This window comes from Mchenga conophoros, linkage group LG14 (assembly GCF_057382185.1).
Source record: "Mchenga conophoros isolate Kocher_MC1m ecotype Shallow Benthic linkage group LG14, M_conophoros_male_GT1.1, whole genome shotgun sequence".
Classification (NCBI taxonomy): domain Eukaryota; kingdom Metazoa; phylum Chordata; class Actinopteri; order Cichliformes; family Cichlidae; genus Mchenga; species Mchenga conophoros.
The window spans coordinates 32380326-32404699 of NC_140539.1; the positions used below are offsets into that span (position 1 = coordinate 32380326).

The window sequence follows — 24374 nt, forward strand, 5'->3', positions numbered from 1 at the left end:
ATTGAGGAATCACTCATCTTTGGAAAAGAGAGTTTATTACAGAGAAATGTCTCTTTCCAAAATAAAAGCTATACTATCCGCTTCTTCTGGGCTATATTCTCAGCAGCATATTAAACATATCAGGTCTCCATAAGGAGAATCCTGTGCTAACAGCTGTCTAAATGACTCGGCTAAAGTTTGTAGCATGCATGCTTGTTGTTTTTGTCTTTGCACTAGGATGATGTCGGTGTAAATGTGCAGTCATATTCGTTGTGTTCCCACTAGTGCTTTCAGGTTAATCTCGTTGAAATAACCTTAACGCCACAACACGGCAAATCTCCGTTAACGAGCTACCCTATACAGAGGGGCTAGACGGCCAACACGTTAACGAGCTAACTGTGCTAACACACTAGCTCCCACCCATGTAATTGAGCATTGCATGGCACATCCAACATACTGTTTTACTTTAGTCCATGACTCGCTTACCTTCAGGGTCATACCTCACATGAATGAAGGTGGGGAGGTCCACTTCTGTCTCGCTAGCTTGCCCTGCACTCATCCTTCTGACCATGCTGTCTGTGTTGAGTGCTCAGTGAATCTGCGTTCGACTACTCCGCCTAGGCTGCACTCTCGAGCCTAGGCGGAGTAGTCAAATGCAGATTCACTGAGCGCTCAACACAGACAGCATCATCAGAAGGAAAGTTGATAAAATAAATGACAAATTTTGTATTGTTCTTTTTTTTTCTCCCCTTTGGTTTTCTTTCTTTCTCTCCCCCTCTTTCTTTCATTCTTTCCCCCTGTCCTATCCCACAGTCATGTCTGTCCCGTTTGCAACTGAAAATAAAATAAATTCATAATTATAATAAAGGTCAATCAAATGGACCAATATGATGATCCACTTAAAATAAATCCTCTTGGCATCTTTCTTGGCCTCAAGACAACAATTCTGATGGCTATAGATCCAAACGGGACACAAAAAAAAAAAAAAAAAAAAAAAAAAAAATTGAAAAAAATTGTATTGTTCGATACATATGCGTACAGAACCGAAAGCACTGTATCGAACGGTTCAATATCGATACGAATATCGTTGCACCCCTAATATATATATATATATTAGGGGTGCAACGATACACAAAATTCACGGTTCGGTTCGGTTCGATACTTTGGTGTCACGGTTCGATATTTTTTCGATACAAAAAAAATGTTCATGCCTTTTTAATTTTTCATTTATTAAAAGTATAAATTTATATTTTAACTCAAAAGTACAGTTTTTAAATTTAACCCTAACCCTTGTGCGTGTTTTTTATTTTGACAGCGAATGCGCACCTGCGGACCACTTATGTGCAGCCCTGGTTATATAGCTCGTCATATTGCAGCCACAGAAATTCTTTTGTCCATGAAACCATAAAGCTGCACTTTCTTTTTGCCTTATAGTCTGATTTGTCATAACTTCTCCGTTTTGTGGTAAGCTTTTCTTTGGCTGTCACTTCTTCACCCTGACCTGTCTTATTTGGCTCAGCAGAACTAAAATATATATATCCTGCTGCTTTTACACACGCACTCACATAAGCTCAACGATTCTCTGCGCAATCAACCTCTCACGGAGGCGGAGTAGTCGAACGCAGATTCACTGAGCGCTCAACACAGACAGCATCGTCGGAAGGAAAGTTGATAAAATAAATTACAAATGTTGTATTGTTCGATACATATGCATACCGAACCGAAAGCACTGTATCGAACGGTTCAATATCGATACGAATATCGTTGCACCCCTAATATATATATATATATATATATATATATATATATATATATATATATATATATATATATACACACATACACACACACACACACACACACATATATATATATATATATATATATATATATATATATCTCAATCATATTGGAAAACCTCTTTCGTATTGTCTACCCCAATGAAACATTTCTCTTTCAGACCAGATCTGGCTACCTTGTGGTTCCTAGAGTTTCCAAATGTTGAATGGAAGACAAAACATTTAGGTTTATAACTTTAGGTTTAAAACTTTGCATTTCAAAGAATAAAACTTGTGCTTAGGACTGACTCAGGATGAATGACCCTTAACTATCTGTGTTTCCATTAGGGAGACCAGGGTCTAAAGAAAACTCCAGAGAGAATCTTATCCTAGGGTGCTCATCTTTTCTCTCTCTGCTTTCTTCCAAACCCAACTGGTCAATTCAACCTGAGGCTGGTTCTACTTCCGGGTTCTTCCTGCTAAAAGCAAGTTTTAACTCTGACCGTCACTGGATGCTTGGTCGATGATTTTCTTGTTAATATGTAGTTTAAACTATGCTGTGCCTGATCTCGGTTGAACAACGGCACTAAGCTGGGCAAATGAGAGTAAGGATAGGATCGCAGGAAAGCAAAGATCAGAGTGGAAGGTTCTGTGGTTAATTTTATTCTGTCTGAAAAACTGAACTCTTACAAATACATTTGCAATAAGGACAAACACTAAAAATGAAGCTGCATGCCTTTCAGTTGCAAACTTGTCACTGTGCCTCTTGAGTAAACCCTCTTCTTGAGCCCCCAGAAGAAGGTTTTGCACTGGTTCAAACAAATGATGACTCTGGACCCAGGAGTAAAAAAGAATAATTTTAAAAGACTAGTTTTTGTTTGTCAACTGACTCCATATAAAGTGCAGAGAACCAGTACCAATCATCCTCAGTAGTTTCTAAGGTACCAGGCATGTAGGTTACTCTGATCTACTCTTTTAAGTAGATGGACTTAATGAGATGTGGAGGCCATCTGCAACAGTAAACCTTGTTCTTCAAGTTGCTGAAAAGACACGATTATGCCACTTCACATTTGGTGGATGATCAACCTCCATGGCCTAAAGGTTTGCACAGTATTGTAAAAGACTTGACAGACCTACCAGGCCTGGCACAGGTGTACTTTATTTGATCTTCCTCACTCTTGTCTTTTGAACTTTATAATTACTAAATGACATGACACAAAAATGAACAGATTGTTGAACCCTACACTTTCACTCAGCATCATTTACAGGACACTGTCAGACATATGTAGTACTAAAGAGCCAGACTAGATTCAAGAGTGATGGTCTCAGCTCAAAAAGATATAATCATGCCCGAGGATATCTGTCTCAAGCTGTCCAGATAATGGTTGCCTGTCACATTATTCTCCAACATGGTATTGATATTATTGTTTAGTACAGCATTTATGTAGTCTCCCTTCTAAAATGAAAAACAGCCCTCCCTCATGCTGAAGGAAGTGGATTTTATTAAAGCTAACTATATGGTAAAAGGCTATTGAAACTGAAGACAAACATGCCTTATTTCTGAAGCACTGAAACCAGTTAGTTTGAAATCTATTAAAGAACGCAATCTCTACTGTACTAATCCGCTAAAATATGTCAATTTAGAGTCTGTAGTGCAAAATGAAAAGCATCTCATTAAATTTCAATGTGTAAATTAGTATAATAATGTAACCATGATAATAATGACGGTATAATGAGGAGATCTGACAAAATTTTTAAAACAAGAGCAGCTTCTGTTATAAATGGCAGCTCTGCCTGCAGCTAATCTACTGGTTAGAAATAGATTACATAACTGTACATTTGCTGCACATCAATATTCCATATTCTGTTTTCCTTTTTTTTTTTGTTATTTGAGTGCATTAACACACACTTTTAAAGGATTATTATGATAATTATAAAGTATATTTTAACCTGCGGCAGGTCAGTTTTCTGCTTGAGCACTCACATCAAAATTTCCATCTTCATCTGTCCATGTGAACATTTTAATGGATTGTTGATGGACGTGTTGTTAAACAAGCATACGTTTCTTTCTCTCACTCTAACACGACCTGATTTGGTTTTCAAACAAAAATTTGTTTCTTTAATTTGCTGTTTAGTTTGGCAGCAAAGCTACATTGGAAAGGAGTGTGGGCTGGGTTAAAATACAACAGTTCACAACAATAACCCTAGACATTGAAAGATGAGTGACACTGGTCTCACTATGGCACAACCAGTGCATTAAAGCACCAACCCCAAAAGACACTCTCTGTAACGCCAGCAGTTTTGACAGAACTGCAGTATATGTCAGTCTGGGAATAAGAATGAGCTTGCACAGCCCAGCACAAGTCCTGGAGGCATAATGCTAACACTGATTGTATACATGAAAACCCCAGATGAGTTCTTCCTCCTCTTTGTGTGGGTTTTCACAAGATACATAACAGATCAGGGTTGTCCCTCGGATGGTTTCTATTGACAATTCCAAGGAAATTCCATTTAAACAAGATGACACATCTTTGAAAGGGAGAAAAAAAGAGGCTTTACAGGCAAGTGTGTTGTTGTCAGAGCTCAATTATTCTGGTCTAAAGAGATTTTGTCCACACAATATCCGCTATGGTCCGTTCCATATTTGTTATTGTTTGCTTCTATACTTGCACAAGCACACTGAGGTAACTTCAAGCTCAATTGTGGGAAACTGAATGATAGAACTGCTTAGATTGCTTAGAAAGCTGATAGTGTATGAGTTAATTATGCATCATAACCCTTCTCAGCTATGTGAAACATGTCAAGAAGATTTTCAGCCTGATTTGTGCTAAATTCACACAGACCATTATGGGCTTGTTCCCCCTCGCTTTAGTCAGTTTCCAGTATAACATTTGAGGGGTGAGGAAATGTAGTTCTACAAAAAGCCAAGATACTGCACATAGGCATTTAGCAAAGGACCCGAGCTTGAAGAAGACACCCTCACAACACAGTAGTGTGTGGATTACTTAAATGAATGCAATGTGCAAACACAGAAGTAATGTAAACACCATGCTCATCACATCTATGATTTAAATATTAGTATCTTTGCAGACACATTCATTACCTACCTTTAACTGTTTTTCCTAAAACAAACGCTATGGAATAACATGATAATGAGAAAAGATAAGACAAGCTGTAGTTTAAGTAACCCCATGAGATCTGATTGTTTGCCGAGTGACCTTTCCTGAACACGGGCAAAAACATGTTTTATATGATTTAAATCTGACTAAAAGGTCACATCGTTCACACAAAAGAATCACTTACACTGACAGTGTAATTTAACTTGGTATGACATCCACATAAATGCATACCATGCTTATTATAAACGTACTGATCTGAGGAACTGAACTGAAGAAATGCTATTGTGTGCTATTTTAACAGCTACCTGCCTACAGTCGGTAGCTAAAGATTTAAGCAACTATTTAAGGACAGCAGCTAATTAGCGCTAAATCTAGATCTGATCAATGAACTGAAGCTAATCTGTAAATGTACACCATAGACTTAGTTGCAGATAATGTCACAAAAAAGAAACTGCAAGAAATACAGTATTTGAAACTATACAGGCCTTTCACCATAAAATGCATTTAGACACTGAAATCTATACATAATTATAGTAAAAGCAAATATTTTGATTACATGTAGCCAAACTGGTCATGTATTTAATGTCTGTGAGGTATGTAGGTAACAGATAGATAGCTTTTATGTCCGTACTTGATGCATGCTCAATCATCCAGGTAAGTAAATCCCAAAAGGTTGATTCTGTTCATTTCTCCCACTGAAAACGCTACGTCCAGATGAACAGAATCAACCTTTTGGGATAGCTTTTAATGATTTCTAATGATGATTAACCTCTCATTAGCAATCATGATTCCTGGTAATTTCTCCTTTCCAGCATAAAGGATTTATTTGGCAGCACTCATTAGATAGACCAATGCTCAGAACTGCAGGGAAGTCAGTGAAGACCTAAGAAGGGAAATTTATACAAGGTAGGAAGGTCTCTTGGAGCCATTTTCAAACAATTGCAGATTTCAAGATCATCAGTTCCACTTGCATATACACAACTTTTAACTTAGACTTACACACAGTTCGAACAAATGTGTGTAAATGCAAGTCATTTAGATTTGTTACCTCTTTGCCAAAGTCAGTCATCCTCAAATGGAGGAAATTAGTTAGGTTGTTTACTGCAGGAACCACCAAGGCACAAGTGTGCCATGAACTGAAAACTCCTGGAACATCAGCATCGCTGCAAAGCGAGGTTTACATCACCATGGGTTTGGAGGGTGCCAACAAAGAAGAAGTAGAAACCCCTACTCCAAAACTGACACCTTCAACCTCAACTGACCTTCTCAGCTGCACACGTGTACAACCCAAGTGCTTTCTGGAGAAACGTTTTGTGGTGAGACAATACAAAGATTGAGATTTGGCCAAAAGAGGAATGTTTGGAGGCTTTCAGAAATAAGAACACTGTGCCAACTGTAAAGCACGGTGGTGGTAGCATCATGCGCTGGGGATATTTTGCTTCGAGTGGTACTGGTACATTGCAAAATGTGAATGGAATAATGAAGAATGAGGACTACCTCCAAATTGTTCAACTTTATCTCAAATCACACACGCAAAACCAAAACGCAGGCTAATATTAGGCTTCTAGAATAGCCTTCTCAAAGCCACAAACTTATTCCTATTTAAAATTTGTGGACACTGAAAAAAAGCTGGTTCCATGGTAGTAAACCAACCAACTGAAAGAAACTCTACCTAATCCAAGAGGATTGGTCAAATATCCAGCCAGAATTATGTCAGATGCTTTTTGATAGTTACCAAAAGTAACTAGTTTAAAATGCTAAAGGAAATTTAACCAAACCATTCATCTAATATTAATTTAACCAAAATGAATATTAGAGTCTTTATGTATCATTTTGTATCTTTTTTTTTTTTTTTTTTTTTTTACACACAGTATAGTATATTCCATAAAATAATCTGGTGTCTACGTTCACGTGCAACTGGCCTCATACTTATTGCTCTTGTTTTTTTTCCTTCCTTTTTGTAAAATCAATTAGTTGTCATCTTTGCATTAAATTTGTTTATGTAGATTGTACAAAGATATATTATGCACCCTCTATCTGCACTAGGATTACAGTGATTTTTTACAGTGGCTCCATCATCTGTAAACAAGAACTCAGACACACACAATGCATGTGATGAGATAACCCACCGGCACACAAAAAATGACTATCAGCGCTGTATTGTATTCATGGTCTGCACTGATAATGTGATCCTAAATGATGCAGTCATTTGATTGAGCTGATGAAGTCTTTCAGAAAGGAAATAACCAAGACAGAGTGAGCTGTCTGTTAGCTTTACCCTTCATCAAAAAGAACATTTTGTACCTGTTACAGACTAACACCTGAGCAAAAGTGAACCTTCCTCGACACAGAGGTGGTACTGAGCGTCGTCCTCCCCTATAATTTACCGCAGTGGGGAAGGTGGGGGAAAAAGTAGGGGGTGGACAATCCACAGAACTGGCAATAAATATCCCTGCTGGGGGAAACTCTTAGCCATGTTTTTTTTTCTGCTGTGCACGAAAAAAAAGGAAAGAAGAAAGTGGTAATACATCAGTTTCAGAAAGTGTGTCAGAAATACTGTACTGTCTCCACGTGAAACAGGAGATTTCATATTTAAGTAGTTACTTAACATATGTACACTTAACGTGCCTCAAATTAAGTAAAATCAAGGTCCGTGTAAGTATTACACTACACAGAAAAATAAAACTGCCAAAGTGACAGTATATTAAGGATATTCAGGCTACAAAGTGATAACAACTAGCACCACTAAGACAACAAAGAAGACAACAAGAAAAGCGTCTAATGGTAATCAACCCAACTCTCGAGGGCTGCCAAATGAAATGTTTTAATCAATGTTAATTCGGTTAAGCACAAGCTTGAGTATAATATTTTCTCAGTAAGCCCAACTATGGATTTCCTCTAAAATGTCGAGAAGGCACATGACAGGAAAAAGTAAGACTAGTTCCTAGAGTCCATTTGAGATTGCTCTTTGAGAAACGTACATTTCCTCTTTTAGATGTTCAGTAAACCCTATCCTCGGCCTTTTCTCTTTAATGTAACATAACCTCTCCTAGATTAACTGTATTTGAAAGGCTTTTAAATTCACATTCCACCTGCCTGAATGTGCCCTTCATAAAGGTTACATAACACAACTGTGAAAACAACCTCTGCTATTTCAACTTCATGTTTTACTGCTGCCATACGTGTTTGTCGGAGCAGAGTTGGAGCACTTTAGTCCCATTAGTCTCATTGTTTGATCAAAAATAGTGGCCAATACAAGTTTCTTTCCTAAGTTTGAGGTGACCATAAAAAGTTTTCTCACGAAAAAGTTTATCCTCAGTTTTCTCTCTTTATACAATGTTTTCACTTTAATAAATGATCCTCTTTTTCCCTCTGCTTGCACTGGCCAAACCATTGCTTCATACGCTCAGGTGAATCCTCGCAGAGCAAACAAATCTATTCATAAGGTCTCGGTAAATAAGCCAAGAGGCATGTTTTCCATTATAATGATGCCTGCTAGGAGGATCTTTTATACTGACTTCTTACAGTTATTCCATGAATTACACAGCAATCATCAGCATGCATTACAGCATTACAAAATCCATTAATAAATATTCAAGACTGATGCATGGGTTCATATATATGAACCCATACACACACACACACACACACACACGCACACGCACACGCACACACACACATATATAATATATAATCAACAACTAATCAGCTACAAAGGTGCTGCTGAAAAAGCCTGTCCCATTCTACGGGTACAAAGGCTAAATGTGTATCTTCTGTTAATTATTAAAAAAACCTCCTTGGTAATTAGAAAAGACAGTATTTTCCAGGAGGGAGTGTGGGGCTTAACATTCATTTTAAGAAAAAAACAAAATTAAAAAATTAATCATTTAGTTTGGTTGAGGATATGTAAAAGAAAAAACAACCACAAACAGCAAAACAAATAGACTGAGAACTAATTAATGTATGAGTGTATGATTGTAGTGAGGGATTCCAATAAAAAATGGTAAGGTAGACATAAAGCAAATAATATCTATGTAACACCTAGATAATGAAAAAAAAAATGCTAGCAAACTAACAAACAAAAAAGTCCAATAACACAAAATGTATGTTGAACTTAAAGAAACATTGTTAAAATTACCAAATATCTAAATTAATAATGCATTTGAAAGCAGATTTTAATAAGCAATAGATAAGACTCATTGAAGTGAACATATTTATCTGAAAAAGTGTAAAATACTGATGGTCAGAGGTGAAAAAAAAATAAAGTTGGTTACCAGAACATCTCCTGTTTGAATGTGCAATACAGCTAAGAAAATCTGTCGAGGATGAGTAAATAAGAAATGATCCCCCCTAAATATGAGGTGTCCTTGAACTGGAAACCACCCCCAGCTGCTCCAGATGAGCTGCACAGAGGCCAAATGCAGGAAAGCATGGCTGGGTGAGGCAGGCAGCACTTCAGTGTGAAATCTATACATACGTGAAGAAGGTTGTATCTGAAAACAGCAAGGATGTTCAACAAACCTTTCCTGGAGAAAGAAAGGTTAACAACGACAACAAAAAAATGCCCAGAATGGTTCAGGAGGAGCAGCGTATGTTAATGCTTGCTAGGCTTTTGGTGGAGATAAAAGGGTGATCCAAACATTGTTTATTGGGAACTGCGTGCAACATAAATCATGTAGCAAGAAAATGGAGGCAATAACTCACCTCTAGCTTTGCTTTTTGTCCCAGCCACTGATAGCATGAGGGGGTAAAGGAAGGAGACAGGAAGTTAGATAGGTAGTGTGAAGGAATACAATTGATAGCATAATGATTATTTGCTCCATGGTGACAGGAAGTATAAGATTAAATGTTGTTAATATGGAAATGGGAGTAGGATACTCAGTACTCATTTATAACATAACTTGATGATGTGTCAAGTGTTATCACCAATACATTACCAAGAAACAGAAAAGACTTGACTATTACATCTTTATCAGTTTTAACTCTATTACAACCTTATTTGTACCATTAATCCTTCATTAAAACATGCATCTGTAGCTCCTGTCCCAAGTAATGTAGTTACTTAGAATTAAAGTCAAACGAAAGTCAGAACACTCCAATATAGTTATGGCAACTGTAACTGCCTATTTTTTCTGGCAATAGTGTTGCATATGACAAGATTAAATACTAAATACAGCTTTACAGCAGCATCTGTTAGGACAGTAAAACACCAAGGGTCTTTGGATCAAGTTAAAGCCAACTAATGTAATCATTTTATGCAAAGCAGTTATTTGATGTCATCACATGAGTACAAGAGGTGAGTATGTAATCCCCAAAAGTGCCTGTCTGAGTATTTCAGAAAGTGATGATCTTCTGGGATTTTTCCACACAAATATCACTAGGGTTTACAGAGAATTGTCCAATAAAGTGGAAATATCCATTAAGTGGCAATTCTCTGGGTGTAAATGCCTTGTTGATGCTGGAAGTCAGAGGAGGGTTGCTAGAATGCTTTGAGATGACGAGATGATGAGGTAACAATAATTCAAATGACAATTCATTACAACTAAGGTATGCAAGAAAAGCATCACCGAATGGAAACAAGTTGAACCTTGAAGCAGATGGGCTACAGCAGAAGACCACATTGGGTGCCACTCCCAAGCTTAACTTACTAAGGACAGGAAGCTGAGGCTACAATTCACACGGGCTCACAAAACCAGACAATAGTAGATTGGAAAAATGTTGCTGGGTTTAATGAGTCTTAATTTCGGCTGCGAGAGTCAGATGGTAGGATCAGAATTTGGCCAAAAGTATATGAAAACATGAAATCGTCAACAGTATAGGTTGGTGGTGGTTGGTGTCATGGATATTTCCTTGGGACATTTTGGGGCCTTTAGTACCAACTGAACAATGGTTTAACAGGCTACCTGAGTATTGTTGGCGACCATATCTTTCCCTTGATTACTGCTGCCAGCAAGATAATGCTGTATGTCACCCAGCTTTAATCATCGCAAACATCTCCCCTAGACATATACATACTGTACCTCCCACAGGTATGTCATCTGGACCAACTGCCTTTCGGTCTTCATCCTCTTCACAGCTGCTCTTACTTCCTCCTTACTAATTCTCTGGATTCTGTCCTCCTCGCTCTCCCATTTTCTGCATTCATTATTCTCAAAATACTGCTTACACGTACCCAGTATGCTCTTTACACACATCTCTATCTCTATTCTTAACCACCCTAACCCACAGCAGATTCTTTCCAGCTCAATCTCTCTACGTAACCAACTGATAAAATTCCTTTTTTCCTTCCTTAGTGTCCACCTCACCAAAAATCGGTTTTGAACTGGATATCCTGGCAACAACTGAAACTATTACGCTATTATAAGCTGAAGTCTGATTTCTCAGGGAATGTAACTAGAACCTGAAAAATCTGTGGAACCTGATGTTAAGGTGCAGTTTACACAGTCCAAAGTCTGCATTAGAAAGAACAGAAGGATAAACAAAAACGTTTAAGCATTTGTAATTTATTTTTTTTCTTATTTTTTTATTTATTTTGGCATTAGTGATTTATTTTTGTTTGAAAATTAATGTTTTACTTACAAATTTCTCCCAGATTTTCACAGACTAAAGGTCATGCAATGCGCTGCTACTTGTGGACAGAGAAAATAACTCAAAAAAAGCACTTCTGAAATTGTCAAGAAAGCCTCACTTATACAATTTACCACTCTTCTCTGGTCCACAAATGTACTGTATGCTGACACATCTGGTCTATTATGGGAAATATCCAACAGACCACTATCCCTTTCCAGCTGCTGGTGCCAGTGGCATTGTTCACGCTATGCATGCCTCATTTGATTCTCTTGTTGTGAAGAATAATTTTTCACTTCTTATCATTTTTCTGCTACTCAAAGTTGCATTAGTATTCAACATGCTCATGAATGCTGCGTGTTTGTTTTCCCCATTGCTGATATTTGATATCAGCTGGCCATCGCTGGTAACAATAATAACACAGTTGCAGAGAAAGGTCTTAGAGAGGCATGACACTTCCCGTGTTCTTGCGTGTGCATGTGTGTTTTAAATAATGCTGCTGAAATTAAAAGAGTGTCCTGTAATCAGTCCTTTTTTCCCCTTTGCAACCAGCCTTCACAAGGCAAGTTCTGCACATTCGTATTTGTTCTCTCTTAATAGTCAGGTCAAATGTTCAATAAAAACTATGATTAGATTGCTAGTTGTGGTATTTTGGAAAAAGTAATATTTCTGACTTGTGCACAAGGGACAAAATTTTTATCTATAAAAAATGGATAATTTTTTGATGATCCTTGAACAAACTTATCTGATGAGGAAACCTGGAAGATCACACAAGTAATGTATGACAATCTACTATCTAATGGAAAATTCATTGTTTTTGACACTCATTAATCTTTCTGTAAGCCTTCAAGCCTGCGCGTCTTCCTATTTTCTCCTTATGTGGAAGTTATTAATCATAGACTCTCTCTAAATTTAATAGTGTTGACAAAGTCAGACACCATGATAAGATTCTCCTTGCTGTGAACTGGAAATGTTTGCAAGCACATGGCAAGCATATCAATATATTCTCTCTGACAAGTATAACACTTTGACATTCCTAAGAGGACTTTCACTGAAAATCGATAGGAGAGCGCATAACAACACACTTCTGTAAAAATGTCAGTATATTTAATACACTTGTCATGGTTAACTGCACAAGGTCAACGCTACAGCGTGTGGAAATACTGCAAACGCCCACCTGCTACTGTTCATATAACTAAATGAACTGAGTAATTATATTAATAATCACACTTTATTATAGCATAATGAGGAGAGTCAACGCTCTCAAAAGCAGGAATAATCGTGAGCAGGTTTGAAAATCATTCAGCGTGATGAAATACAATGTTGCACCTATATATGTGTCTATATAATCATTAGATCAATTAGATTAATTATTGCAAGAAGAGCAGGGCGATATGACCAAAAATATTTATCACGATATACATTTGAAAATTTGCAATAATGATATAACTGACGATATAATTGACACTAGACAAAATACTTTACAACTCCACAACTTTATTAGTGCAAAAAAAAAAAACATCAGTGTATTTTCACTTAAACAAGCAGCTGTTTTTTATGTGCATGGAAGTTATATAAAAATTTAACAGTGCAAATGCAAATTCCTTGCTGACAATTTAACCAAAAGGCATTTCCAGTGGAAACTGGCCGACAATCCTCAGCATAACTGTGTATAATATTCACAAAACTTAAAAAGAGGTTATACACACACAATAAGGTAATTGTTAGGATGCCTGGGTCGTTGACCCAGAGTTTTGAGTTTATTATATCATTTATCATTTCTAGTTTTTTGGTTTCTTTGTCAGAGTTGTCTTCTGGTTTCTGTTCTGTTCCATAGTTGCTGTCTCCCTGTGTCCAGTCAGAGTCTGTGTCTGTAGTTCAGTCTGTGTTATGTTTCCTGTTTTACTTTGGAGGTGCATGTCTTATGTTAATGTGTCTGGTTTTGCTTCCCCTGTTTCGTTAGGCCTGATTTGCCCCAGCTGTGTTTCTCTCCTATTCTCACGTCCCATCTGACGTTAAGAGTAATAAACTCACCTCTGATCCGTGGGGAACTTCCCTTTTGGATGATGACGTAGACTGGGAAATGTTTTTTTTCATTTTGCTCCCTCTGAGCAGGGAGGAATCAAGGACAATAATCCTCAGCTTAAGACTATGAACCCTGTTAAAACTGTGAGCAATGTTACTAGTACTAAGACATTCAGTTCAGGTTCTGTCAGTTCAGGTTTTGTCAAGTCTGGTTCAGTCATCCCCAAGTCAGCTCACTCTAAGACTGTTAAACCTAGGATTTTGAAAACTGTTAATCATGGTGAAAAGGGGTTAAAACCTATTTTAGCTGAGTCAATTGTTGCTGAGCCTGCTCCTCTGCCTTCCTGCCTTTCTGTCTCCGCTGGAGGGTCCGAGGGCCCGTCCAGTCTTCGTCGCCTGCAGCGCCACCATCTGCGGCTCCCACGCCATCACCTGCAGCGCCACCATCAGCAGCTCCCACGCCATCGTTGCCTGGTCCTGCCTCACCTGGTCCTGCCGCTGCCAAGCGCCGTCCAGTCCACGTCCAGCACCTCAACATCGCCAGCCACCTTCCAGGCTGATGACTGGACTTCATTGCCATCGTGGATGGCCTCCTGAACTGCGTCGCCGCCGCTGCCGCTGCCTTCCGCACGGCCGGTCTCCGGACCTCCTTCGCCGCTGTTGCTTTTCACACGGTCGGCCTCCTGAACTGCCCGGGTTTGGACCTTGTGCTGTCTACCTCCAGGCCGGCCCCCTGAACTTTTTTTCGGAACTGTTTTCATGGCCTCCTGCACCTTTTGTGGACCTTGTTTGTTTGGTTGTTTTGAGTTGTTTTCTGGGCTCCTGTGTTTGCTGTTTTGGTTTCTGGCTCCTTGTGTTTCATTTGCAAGTAATCCTATTATTAATTTATTATGGAAAAACATTGCGTTTTAGTGGACTCTTGAGAAATTAAGAAGCTAAATGGATGAAATGCTATTAGTTCAAGTTGAACATATAAGAGAAGTTGCTACTAAACACTGTTTTAGTCTATGCATCCCTTAAAACCTCCAGGTTTAGGTTGCTAAGTGACATGTCACTGATGAATTCTGCATGGCTTAAATGAGAATTAAAAATGAAAGATGAAAACAGTGTGTCTATAAATGTAATAACATTAAAGTCAAGGTATTAAGCTGGCCTATGGTTGTTGTTGTTTTCATAACAACAATAGCCATCCATGTTTTTAACTGTATCCAAATATGGACACGTTTTCTTATGCAGTTTTAGAGTATTTTACAATTATCCTTGTGGATTATTATTAAGTACTTGTTGTAATTAGTTAAATAAACCACATAATATAATTAACTTGTTTTCCTTTGTACAGTTCATTTTTACTGCCTCCTGAGTGGGATTTAAAAATGCATTTTCCTTTTGTCCCAAATAGCAAAATGCCAAAATAACAGTGGTTTAGAAAATAACCCTTAAAATAACATAAGACGCCGCTTTCAAGATAAAAGAGTACTAATAAATATACACAACTGTTGCTTATTTAGGCATAGTTTATACTTACACTCATTTATCACCATGCCTAAAATAATCTTACTTAATGATGAACAAATTAAGACTGCAAAATGTTAAAAAAACAAAACAAAAATAAAGGAACCACAGCTTATCTAAAGTAGCTTTACATAACAAGACAAGCCAAAAACAGCAGGAACTGATGAAACCATGTTCAAGATGAGTAGGGATCCCACACCAGCTGAATGAGTCCAATATTTGCCAGAACTGAACAATAAAACTGATAATAGCATGTCAATGACAATGACATAGGAAAGCAATAAGAAAAGGAGAGATATAACAAAGCAGAACAATGGGACTTTGGCCAGTTCACCCACCAGAGGCATTCTGTGACTTTTACAGTGTGTCAGGAAATAGTCTGTTCACTTATCTTTAAAACTCATTTCCTAACGTGGGAATATAAGCTTTAACAAAGCGATGGTTGTTGATCCCTGTGGTGATTAGCTTAAGCAACCACTGAGAGGTTTGCCTTCTAACAGTCAGCTCTGGACTTTGTCCCTCAGCTGGCCATCACTGGGGTCACTGCTCTCCTTCTGCCAGTGTCACACAGCAAACTCTCCTGGGACAGCGTGGCTGTAAGTAACCCTCTGACAGGGAAGTACTTCATCATATTCAGCTCACATCCACACAGCCACAAGTGGAATCACAGGGCAGTTTTAATAGCTGTTCTGGGGAGCTGTGCATGTGGGTGGCCCTCAAACATCAGTGGCAGGTAACTGAAATTTTTGGTCTTCAAAATGCTTGTTTTTGATCAGCCAACATTTCACAGACCAGCAATATCCAATTTGGAATGGCATTAAACTGAGAAAGAGCTGGAACATTTTGAGCAGAGGACAATCAGAAGATGATCAAAATCATTGCTCATTAAATTTATATTAATTTGATGCTTCAGTTTTTTTGTCACGTTTCGGCTGTGTGCAGGCAGGAATTGGACCCAAACGCAAACTCACTAGAAATGGGATTGAATTCAAAATGGCAGCTTTTGTTGCTGAACAAAGAACGTCTACAAAACCTAAACTGAGAAGAATCTAATAAAACACACACAGCATGAGGGACGACACGACACTGACTCAGAGAAACACAGGGTTTAAATACACTGGGAAGTAACGAGGGGAATAAGATACAGAAAGAGGGCACAGCTGGGAGAAATCAGAACTGACAAGACAAGGAAGCAAAGTAGGATACACTCACATGAGACACAGACCTTCAAAGTAAAACAGGAAGTAGCACAGATCCAAACTAGACTAGGGGAGACAGGGCAACTAAGAAACACAGAGAACAACAACAAAGAGACACAGAGGGCAGCTACTAAATACTCAGAGAACTAAACAGAATACAAGAAGGCCAAACTAAGACACTAGACTATAGAATAAACTGGGGCGACAAAGAACTAAGAGCATAATACAAAAACTCAGAGATACAAGAAACTCAAAACACTGGGTCACCGACCCAGGACCGGGACATTTTTCCCATAATGTCCCTACATCCAAGTCTACCAACAACTGTTTTTTAAAAAGTGCCAGAAACGTATTTGAAGAAATATGGCGAATGTTCTCATTTAAATGTTACTGATCAGCTTCGATAAACATAAACATGACATTTGTCCATAGAAAGCTTTTTACATTTCGCACCCAACAGGAGATAGTTCACATCAAGCATGTGCATAACTTGAGAAATGTAGGAAATTGCCTGGGTAAAGCATGCAGGAGCATGCAGGAGCAAACATGTCGCGCACTAGCTTTCTGGGAATTCACTGGACTATTTACCTGCACTATGGATGCAATTGGACCTCACACTGAGTTATGTACTTTGCACTATGTAACACCTCATAATGTAATGTAACTGCAATGTAATGCTCAGAAAATTTTAGGGCTGAAGTGTATTTGTAAAAATCACTATAGGACCATAGCAACATTTTATAGAAGGAGCCTCTAGATTAAAAGATTACTGTTTACCTTTGAGTTAATTACAAAAGACCTGCACAAAGTGTGGCAAACTACAACAGAACAAACATTCTGTACAATCTGTAACACTTTATGCAACAGTTTGATTGCACTAGTGCAAGATTCCTATGATTCCCCGACCACATGTGGCTCTCTTACCAGCATCTCCTTATGGCTTTAACAAAAAGCTAGATAAATATGAAAATTATCCTTAACCTCAGTTGCATTGGTTAGCCTGGGTAAATACACATAAATGGCTAGTCCAGAGCCCCCCTACTCTGAATTCTAAATTTAAATAAAACAAAAAGTCAAGGAGGAAACTAGAGCAGGAAACAAGACAAATGTGTTTACGCTCGCTGCCAATTGTACAGTTTACTAGTATGCTTGATCTTTTGCTGGACTTACAATACAATTAAAAACAACTACATTATACTTACTGTTGTCTTTTCAAAACTATTGGGCTGCCTTTTATGAAATGTATTATCAAAACAGGATCCTTTTAATTTGATTAATTTGCACAAAAACAAGTAGGACTCACAGCTGCAGCTATGCATGGCTGCACAGCTTTGTGTAAGGAGACCTGGGTCGTTGACCCAGACTTTTGAGTTTTCATTATTATTGTACTTTGATTTTGCCTTTATTTATCTGTTCTTTTGGTTTCTTTGTTAGTGTTCTGTGTTCTGTTTTTTGATTTTCACTCCCACCTCAGTTGAGTCTGCACTTTGGGTCCTCCATACCTGCACACAGCCTAAACATGACAGCTTTGTAGTTACCCATATATCAAAGTAGGCCTAAACATGGTGATAGATATTTTTTATTGCATTACAATAAAATTAACAAGTAAATAATAATTAGTTATTGTAGTTCTAGTCTGTGATTCCATGAATTCAACAAAAACAAGGTATTATTATAATCAAAAATTAAATAATGATAACTTATCTAGCCACATGTGGTAAAGCATTTTAATTTTACCTTTTAGTAATATTGACAGGCTCAATTATACCCAAGAAGCTGTTTTACATTCATTATGCCAAGTTTAAACAAACAGTTTTTACAGCTCCACAATGATTTTGAAGGGTTTAGAAAAGTTTAAAAATGGCTCTTATAATAGTAAAGATTGGTGACCCCAGCAATCAGCCTATTGAAAATGACATTGTGCAGTTAGTTAAGTGTAATTGCAAAATCCTCTTAGCAGTGAATACTTTGTGTTTATCACCAGTGTCGAGCTGTACTCAATGATCAGTGTCTTCAGCTCTATGTATTGATAATAACCAATAAATTATACTAATAATAGAGCCTCCTGCTTTACCCCTCTATTAATAACAGCACTTCCACTCAGAGAAACACAAGCTTACTTTTCTCCTGGGAGCACACGGCCCCATACATCTCTACTGCTGGTCCAATAAAAACACCACAATTTAAGCACACTGGTAGAACACTGTGAAAGGTAGCATTACAGACACACATATTGTACCTGATGACACCCCAAACCAATTCCTTCTTCAATTTTCTCATCTTGTCTCTACTGTGTTTCAATTGGAGCACTTCATGTAACAAAAGCCTGCAAGTGTCCCTCCAGTTAGAGGAACACAAGCAGGGGAAGGCAAGCCAGAGTAATTGCAAAAACCTGATTTAACACAGCTGTATCAAGGTGTAGCCACTGTATGATGAATAAGACCCAGTCATCTTTCCATGTCACACTGTTATTGTAAAAGTAAATGCAACATACAATCCTGGTACACAGTAATAGGGGCATCAGTAAAAAATACACTACACCAAAATCCAGTAGTAGTTTATAAGTTTATTTTGGCCTATTACATTCTCTAAATGGGCTAAAAGATGATGTATGTAATAGTTAGAGATGTAAGAAAGAGTTAGAACTATAAAAGGGATTTCAACCAATAAAGGTTAATAGAAAATATAACAAACATACTTGAAGAGAACACCAGTCACAAAGATGAGGTTAATCAAACTGCTTATACAAACATGTATGAAGTAAAGCCCTTTCATCCAATTAAAAAACATAAAAATCAAACATCCTCTTTACACTCAAAAAATGAAATTGGGTGGTTGTTACATGCACAGGATCCAAACTTGTCATTTGAACTAAATAACTCCATGTTTCTATGGTGAACGTAATTAAATCATTTAGTATCTGCATGAAATTCAGCAACTTAATTTGTTCTTGTTGAGATGACATGCTACAATAAAGTAAGAGTGGCTGGATCCAGGCAACTAACCACCCTTACTAGATTGTAGTAACAACCACCCAATTTCATTTTTTTGAGTCGACTCACTAAATTCACAAGATCACATTAGATGTCAAACCACAGGAAAATCACTTTTGATGTGCCAAAGTGTTTAAACAATCTAAGATGAATTTAAATAAATTTAATTAGACTAATGTGGTGCAAACATGTTGATTGAACAAAAGTCAAATTAATTGAATGTTAATGTTAATGTTATGTGAAACCTACACACATATATCGTGTTGACACAACACAACCAAGAAATGATTAATATAACATGATTTGTTTAGATGGAATATAAGTGGCAAGATAAAATTACGTTCATCCAATGAATTATTTTTTTGAGTGTAGAAAATACTGTAATAAGATGGTTCACTGGTTCTGGTTATTTGACAGCACATTTTACTACACTCAGCACTCAAAATGTGGTGCTTGCATGCAAAATTTGTTTTGATGTTTTGATATGTTTATATTTTTTTCGATTAATTTGGGTGCAATCAATACGCAAACTTATGGAGAACAAGCACAGCAGAGCAGGCTTTGCCCCAAAGCGTGAATGCAGTGCATCTGGTTGGAAATATGTGCAAAGAATCAAAATTTCCCCAAATAAATAACTCATAAGTGAAACCTTAGTTAAAACGAAAACATCTTTTTTCAGCCGATGTAAAAGCAGGCAATGAGCTAATTTATTCAACTGGACCAACAAAATAGGTTCTAGTGACAGTCAGTCCAAAAAATATCTGTTATTGCACATAAATATTAATCTCTACATCAGCTTTGGAAAAACTGTGAAACCGTGAAGATGTTGAAAATAACAACAAGATGATTAAGATAGAAGGGAAGTTAAGGGATGTACTACCATCTTTTCCCAGAATAAGATTAGTATTGTACTTACTATAGCATTAGTACATAGACTTAAGAATACATAATCAATGTAGGCCTAATTAATGGAGAGATATATGTTCTTTGGTAATTACAATAGAAGCTTTAGGCTTATTTTAACAACAAACACCTAAACACCAAGTAGAATTATACTGTCTTAATATTATAAATAAAAGTTTGCAAAAACTACATTTTGCCTTTGTTTATGTGTTGTTGAAAATTTAAATCCAAAGTGGCACGTCAACTCAGACACTGATAAAATGAAGAAGGGCTATATCATTTTACTAAATTATACTTTAAAACACTTCGGCAGGAGACAGAAAAGAGGCAGAAGTACAAAGGGAGAGAGAACAAAGAGTATGAGGCAATGGAGAATAAAATGAACAGGAGGAATGAAATGTAGAAGTCGGAGCCAGAAGATGAGAAGAAGAGGGTGAAGGTTCTAGAAAGCCGAGACACAAAAGAGAAAGTCAAATTATTTATTTATCTTTATATATACGATTCGCATATATTACTACCTGACAGATAATTTATGCCATTTCCCAACAGCATTGTTTTAAAGAACTTTTTCAAATAAACTCAGGTTTAAAACACAAAAAAAAACAACTACAATATTTACCACAGTACTGAAAAATTAAAATGTAACATCATGTAATATTTAAACTAATCTTTTTATTTTTAGGTTGCTTTTAAAATCTGACCAGGCACTACAAGAATGAAAAGGAAAATTATGTGTCTGTTAATTTTTTATGTCTGTGAGTATCCAAGTCATGTTTTACAATGTATTACAATGCTAATATTCTTTCAATTTTGATTTATTTTTCCTGTCATTATTTTTCTTTTTTCTTTTCTTTTCTTTCTTTCTTTTTTTTTTTTTTTTTTACAAAATAAACAATTTACTGTATAAATTACTGTAAAACCTGTTGTTAAAGCTGGACCATCACTAGATGTAGTGTTACTATGAAAAAAACTTTAGAAATGTCATTTTCGGTAATGAAATACTGCGTTAATGTGTACACACTCACTCACACGGCTAACACACACGCGTGGCATATGGCTAACTGCTATATTTTTTTAGCAATTTCATTGATGTACATGAATAAAGTAAATTTCAAAAATAGTTGTCACTCCATGTTACTGTTTCATGCTACATAAATCAAACCAAATGCAAACTTAGAGATACATATGCTGTTTAATGATAGGCTTAGTTATACATTTTTGGCCGATGCTTTCAGGTGCATGCCTATGAAGCTGAAGCCCCTGTTCTTTGTGCTTTGGCTCACCAGTCCTGTTCTGACACTAATTTTAACCTTTTAGCTAGCAAGCCACCTCTGCACATGCAATGGTAAGAATGGATTTTTAAAAGGTTTAACGACAGGGTGCTGCTATAGTTTACTTGGCTGAGCAAGAGACCCATGTGCTGAAAGGTTGCAAGGGCCTGGTTTGATTCTGCTCTGGACCATTTCCTGCATGTCATCCGTCCCTTGATCTCTGCTGGCATTCTTTCTGTTTTTAACTCTGTACTATTTCTGTCCAATAAAGGCTCAAACACCAGGGAAAAATAACAAAGAACTAGGTCATATGAAGCATCTATCTAATGTAATTTGTAAGTCATATCACTTCTTTGATAAATATTGGACTTGAGGTTTGAAATTACACTTAACTGACTATATGATTATAAAATACAAGAGAGAAAGAGAAACGCTTCCATTGGCCAATAGTAGCTCTGAAGGATTAGTCTGTATACCTACTTTAATGTTGGCAAAAACATGAGTCATAGCATCAAATAGAGGAAACATGCAGCCTCAGCCTTGGTCTTGGATTGTGATATTTATTACATTTTTCTATTTTTTTCTTGTTTTCTTCTATCTCATTCTTTCCATAGCAGCACTTAAGTCAAATCTTTGTTTTTGCTTCAGGCACAACATTGTAAGATTTACCATTTCAGTGGCCCATTCGACACAAAATTGCCTTTTCAGTAGAGGTTGTAAGTGGTTTGCAGTACAGCAACACGAAGACTTGCAATTTAGTATGAAAAGACGTAAAATGCTTACTTCTGTCTTGTACCTTTACTTCCTGCCTGCACACTGAACAACTCAGATGTAGCTTAAATCTTTTAACTGGCCAAAACATTAGGTTAAAGGTTTGTCATGTAATAAAAGCCCTTTTTCTGTGGCATTCACAATAAGGCGAAGATGTCAACATAGCAGTCTGTCACTCACTACTACCTGTTAGGCAAGTTATGGTATGCATGACATGAGGTTATGTTTCAGTCTAGTTTAGCTGTTCTTGATATAAACTGAGATTGTGTCCATCTCTATACGTGCTGCTCTACCACAAATCAAATACTTCAGTTACACAAAATTGCTTGACATTATGTAGCTGTGCCAATGCCTTGTAGAAGCCCTCTGCATGCAGATGAGGGTCCCTGCTTAAGGCAATCCAAGACTCAAACCTCCTAAGTCTTTCTCTGCCAACCCCGAGGATAATGGCAGGCATACACTCCACTACTCTCCTCTAGTTTCAGTCTAGCATGACGGTGGGTGACACTGTAGGTATTCATATGGCACACAAGGGAAAATATGATAACAAACATGAATTTGACAATCTGCAAAGAACAGTAATGAGACCTATAACCAGTTTAATTCAGAAAACAAGTGAATGACATTTCCTTATTTTATTTGATAAATGACAATATTTCAATCGAGCACCTTTAACAGAATAACTAAAAGACAGCATAATGGTTACATATGCATAATCATAACTCCGCTCATTTGCTTAATTGGCAGAATGACTCATGGTACAAAAGCTTCCTTTAAATGATATTTCATGAGCATATTTATGGAAAAAGAGATGTGGCATTGGATCAGTAGGAAATCCATCCTTCCATTTTCTTACGTTTATTCAATTCAGACTGGACCCTATCCCATCTGTCTTAGGGCGGGAGGCAGGGTACACCCTGTGCAGACAACCATTCACACTCACACCACTTAATCTAAACCCAATAACTGCATGCCTTTGGAGTGTGGGAGCTGGAGTACCTGGAGAGAACCCACACAAAAAACCAGTAGAACATGCAAACTCCACACAGAAAGACCCTCATGGTAGAATTGAACTCAGGACCTTGTTGTGAGGCAACAGTGCTGCTTCATACAGAGACATTGTCACGGTCCTGGGTTGGTGACCCAGTGTTTTGATTTTTGTTTTTTATTATTATTATTATTATTATTGTTGTTATTATTATTATTATTAACTCATTCACTGCCAGCCATTGGCAGTGAATGAGTTAATAATAATAATAATAATAATAATAATAATAATAATAATAATAATAACAACAACAATCTTTGGTTTTATCTTGGTTTATGTCTACTCGTGTTTTGGTTGCTGTTTTGTCTTTCTAGTACTTTGTCCTCGTGTTTATTCTCTTGTTCAGTCATCAGTCAGTTGTGTCTCATGTCACTCCTGTCCCTGTACTCTATGTTCCCTCTGTTACCATGTCAGTTATGTTGTAGGGTTAAGCTTGTGTCTCTGAGTCAGTGTCTGTGCGTACGTGGCGTATTTCCTGTTTTATTCTGATAGTCTGTCTCCTACGCCAGCGTATCTAGTTTTGCCTTCCCTCGTCCCATTATGTCTGATTTGTCCCAGCTGTATTTCTTCCTGTTCCCCATCCTCTCATGATTCTACCTGTGTATTTCAGTCCTCAGTCTTCCTCTGCTTGTTGTCGTGTTGTTAACCTTCATGTACTCCCTCTCCGTGCTTTTCTCGCTCTGTGTTCCTGGTGAAATTCTAGTTTTTAGTTTCTGGTTTAGTTCTCCTAGTTTTAGTTTGTTGAGTCCAGCTTATTTTCGAGTTCATGTTCGAGGTTTTTTGGTTAGTTTGGTAAAGTTTATTTCTTATGCAAAGTGTCTCCAGCGAATAAAGCTGTGTTTTGAGTTTAAGTCTCATCTCTGACAGACCTACATTTGCGTCCGATCCAGCCTTCCACACAGCACACCATGACAGAGGGTTTAGGGTTTGTTTTTTTAGAAAGATTTTTTTTAACTTTACATTTTACATCTTTCTACTTCTTTGCATAATTCAAAAAAAGAAAAAGACTATTAATAGTGTTTTTGTAGTTTGCTTGGAGTAAAAGGAAATTTATATTAAGCATTGCACTTGATGCAAACCTAAACTCCGTGAAAACTGTGAAAATGTGACATCTACTAAATAAGCTGGCTGTTTCAGAGTATAAGTTATGGGTCTGATTTGTGAAAATCAAGTGTAAAGTTAAATGTTTTGTTTAAATGTTAGGTCAAG

General features: G+C 37.3%; 1 protein-coding gene across 5 annotated transcripts in view; it reads right to left on the bottom strand.

Annotated features, from left to right (window-relative positions):
• Positions 1–24374, bottom strand: part of LOC146560131 (cell adhesion molecule 2-like) — a 151640-nt gene that overhangs the window by 36348 nt on the left and 90918 nt on the right. For 4 of the 5 annotated variants that reach the window (XM_085243990.1, XM_085243989.1, XM_085243992.1 and 1 more), the window contains exon 2: positions 9581–9607. The exons of the other annotated variant lie outside the window; for it this stretch is intronic. In XM_085243990.1, coding sequence (XP_085100116.1) covers positions 9581–9607 — 27 coding nt within the window. The remainder of the gene's footprint in view (positions 1–9580; positions 9608–24374) is intronic. 5 annotated transcript variants of the gene reach the window in all.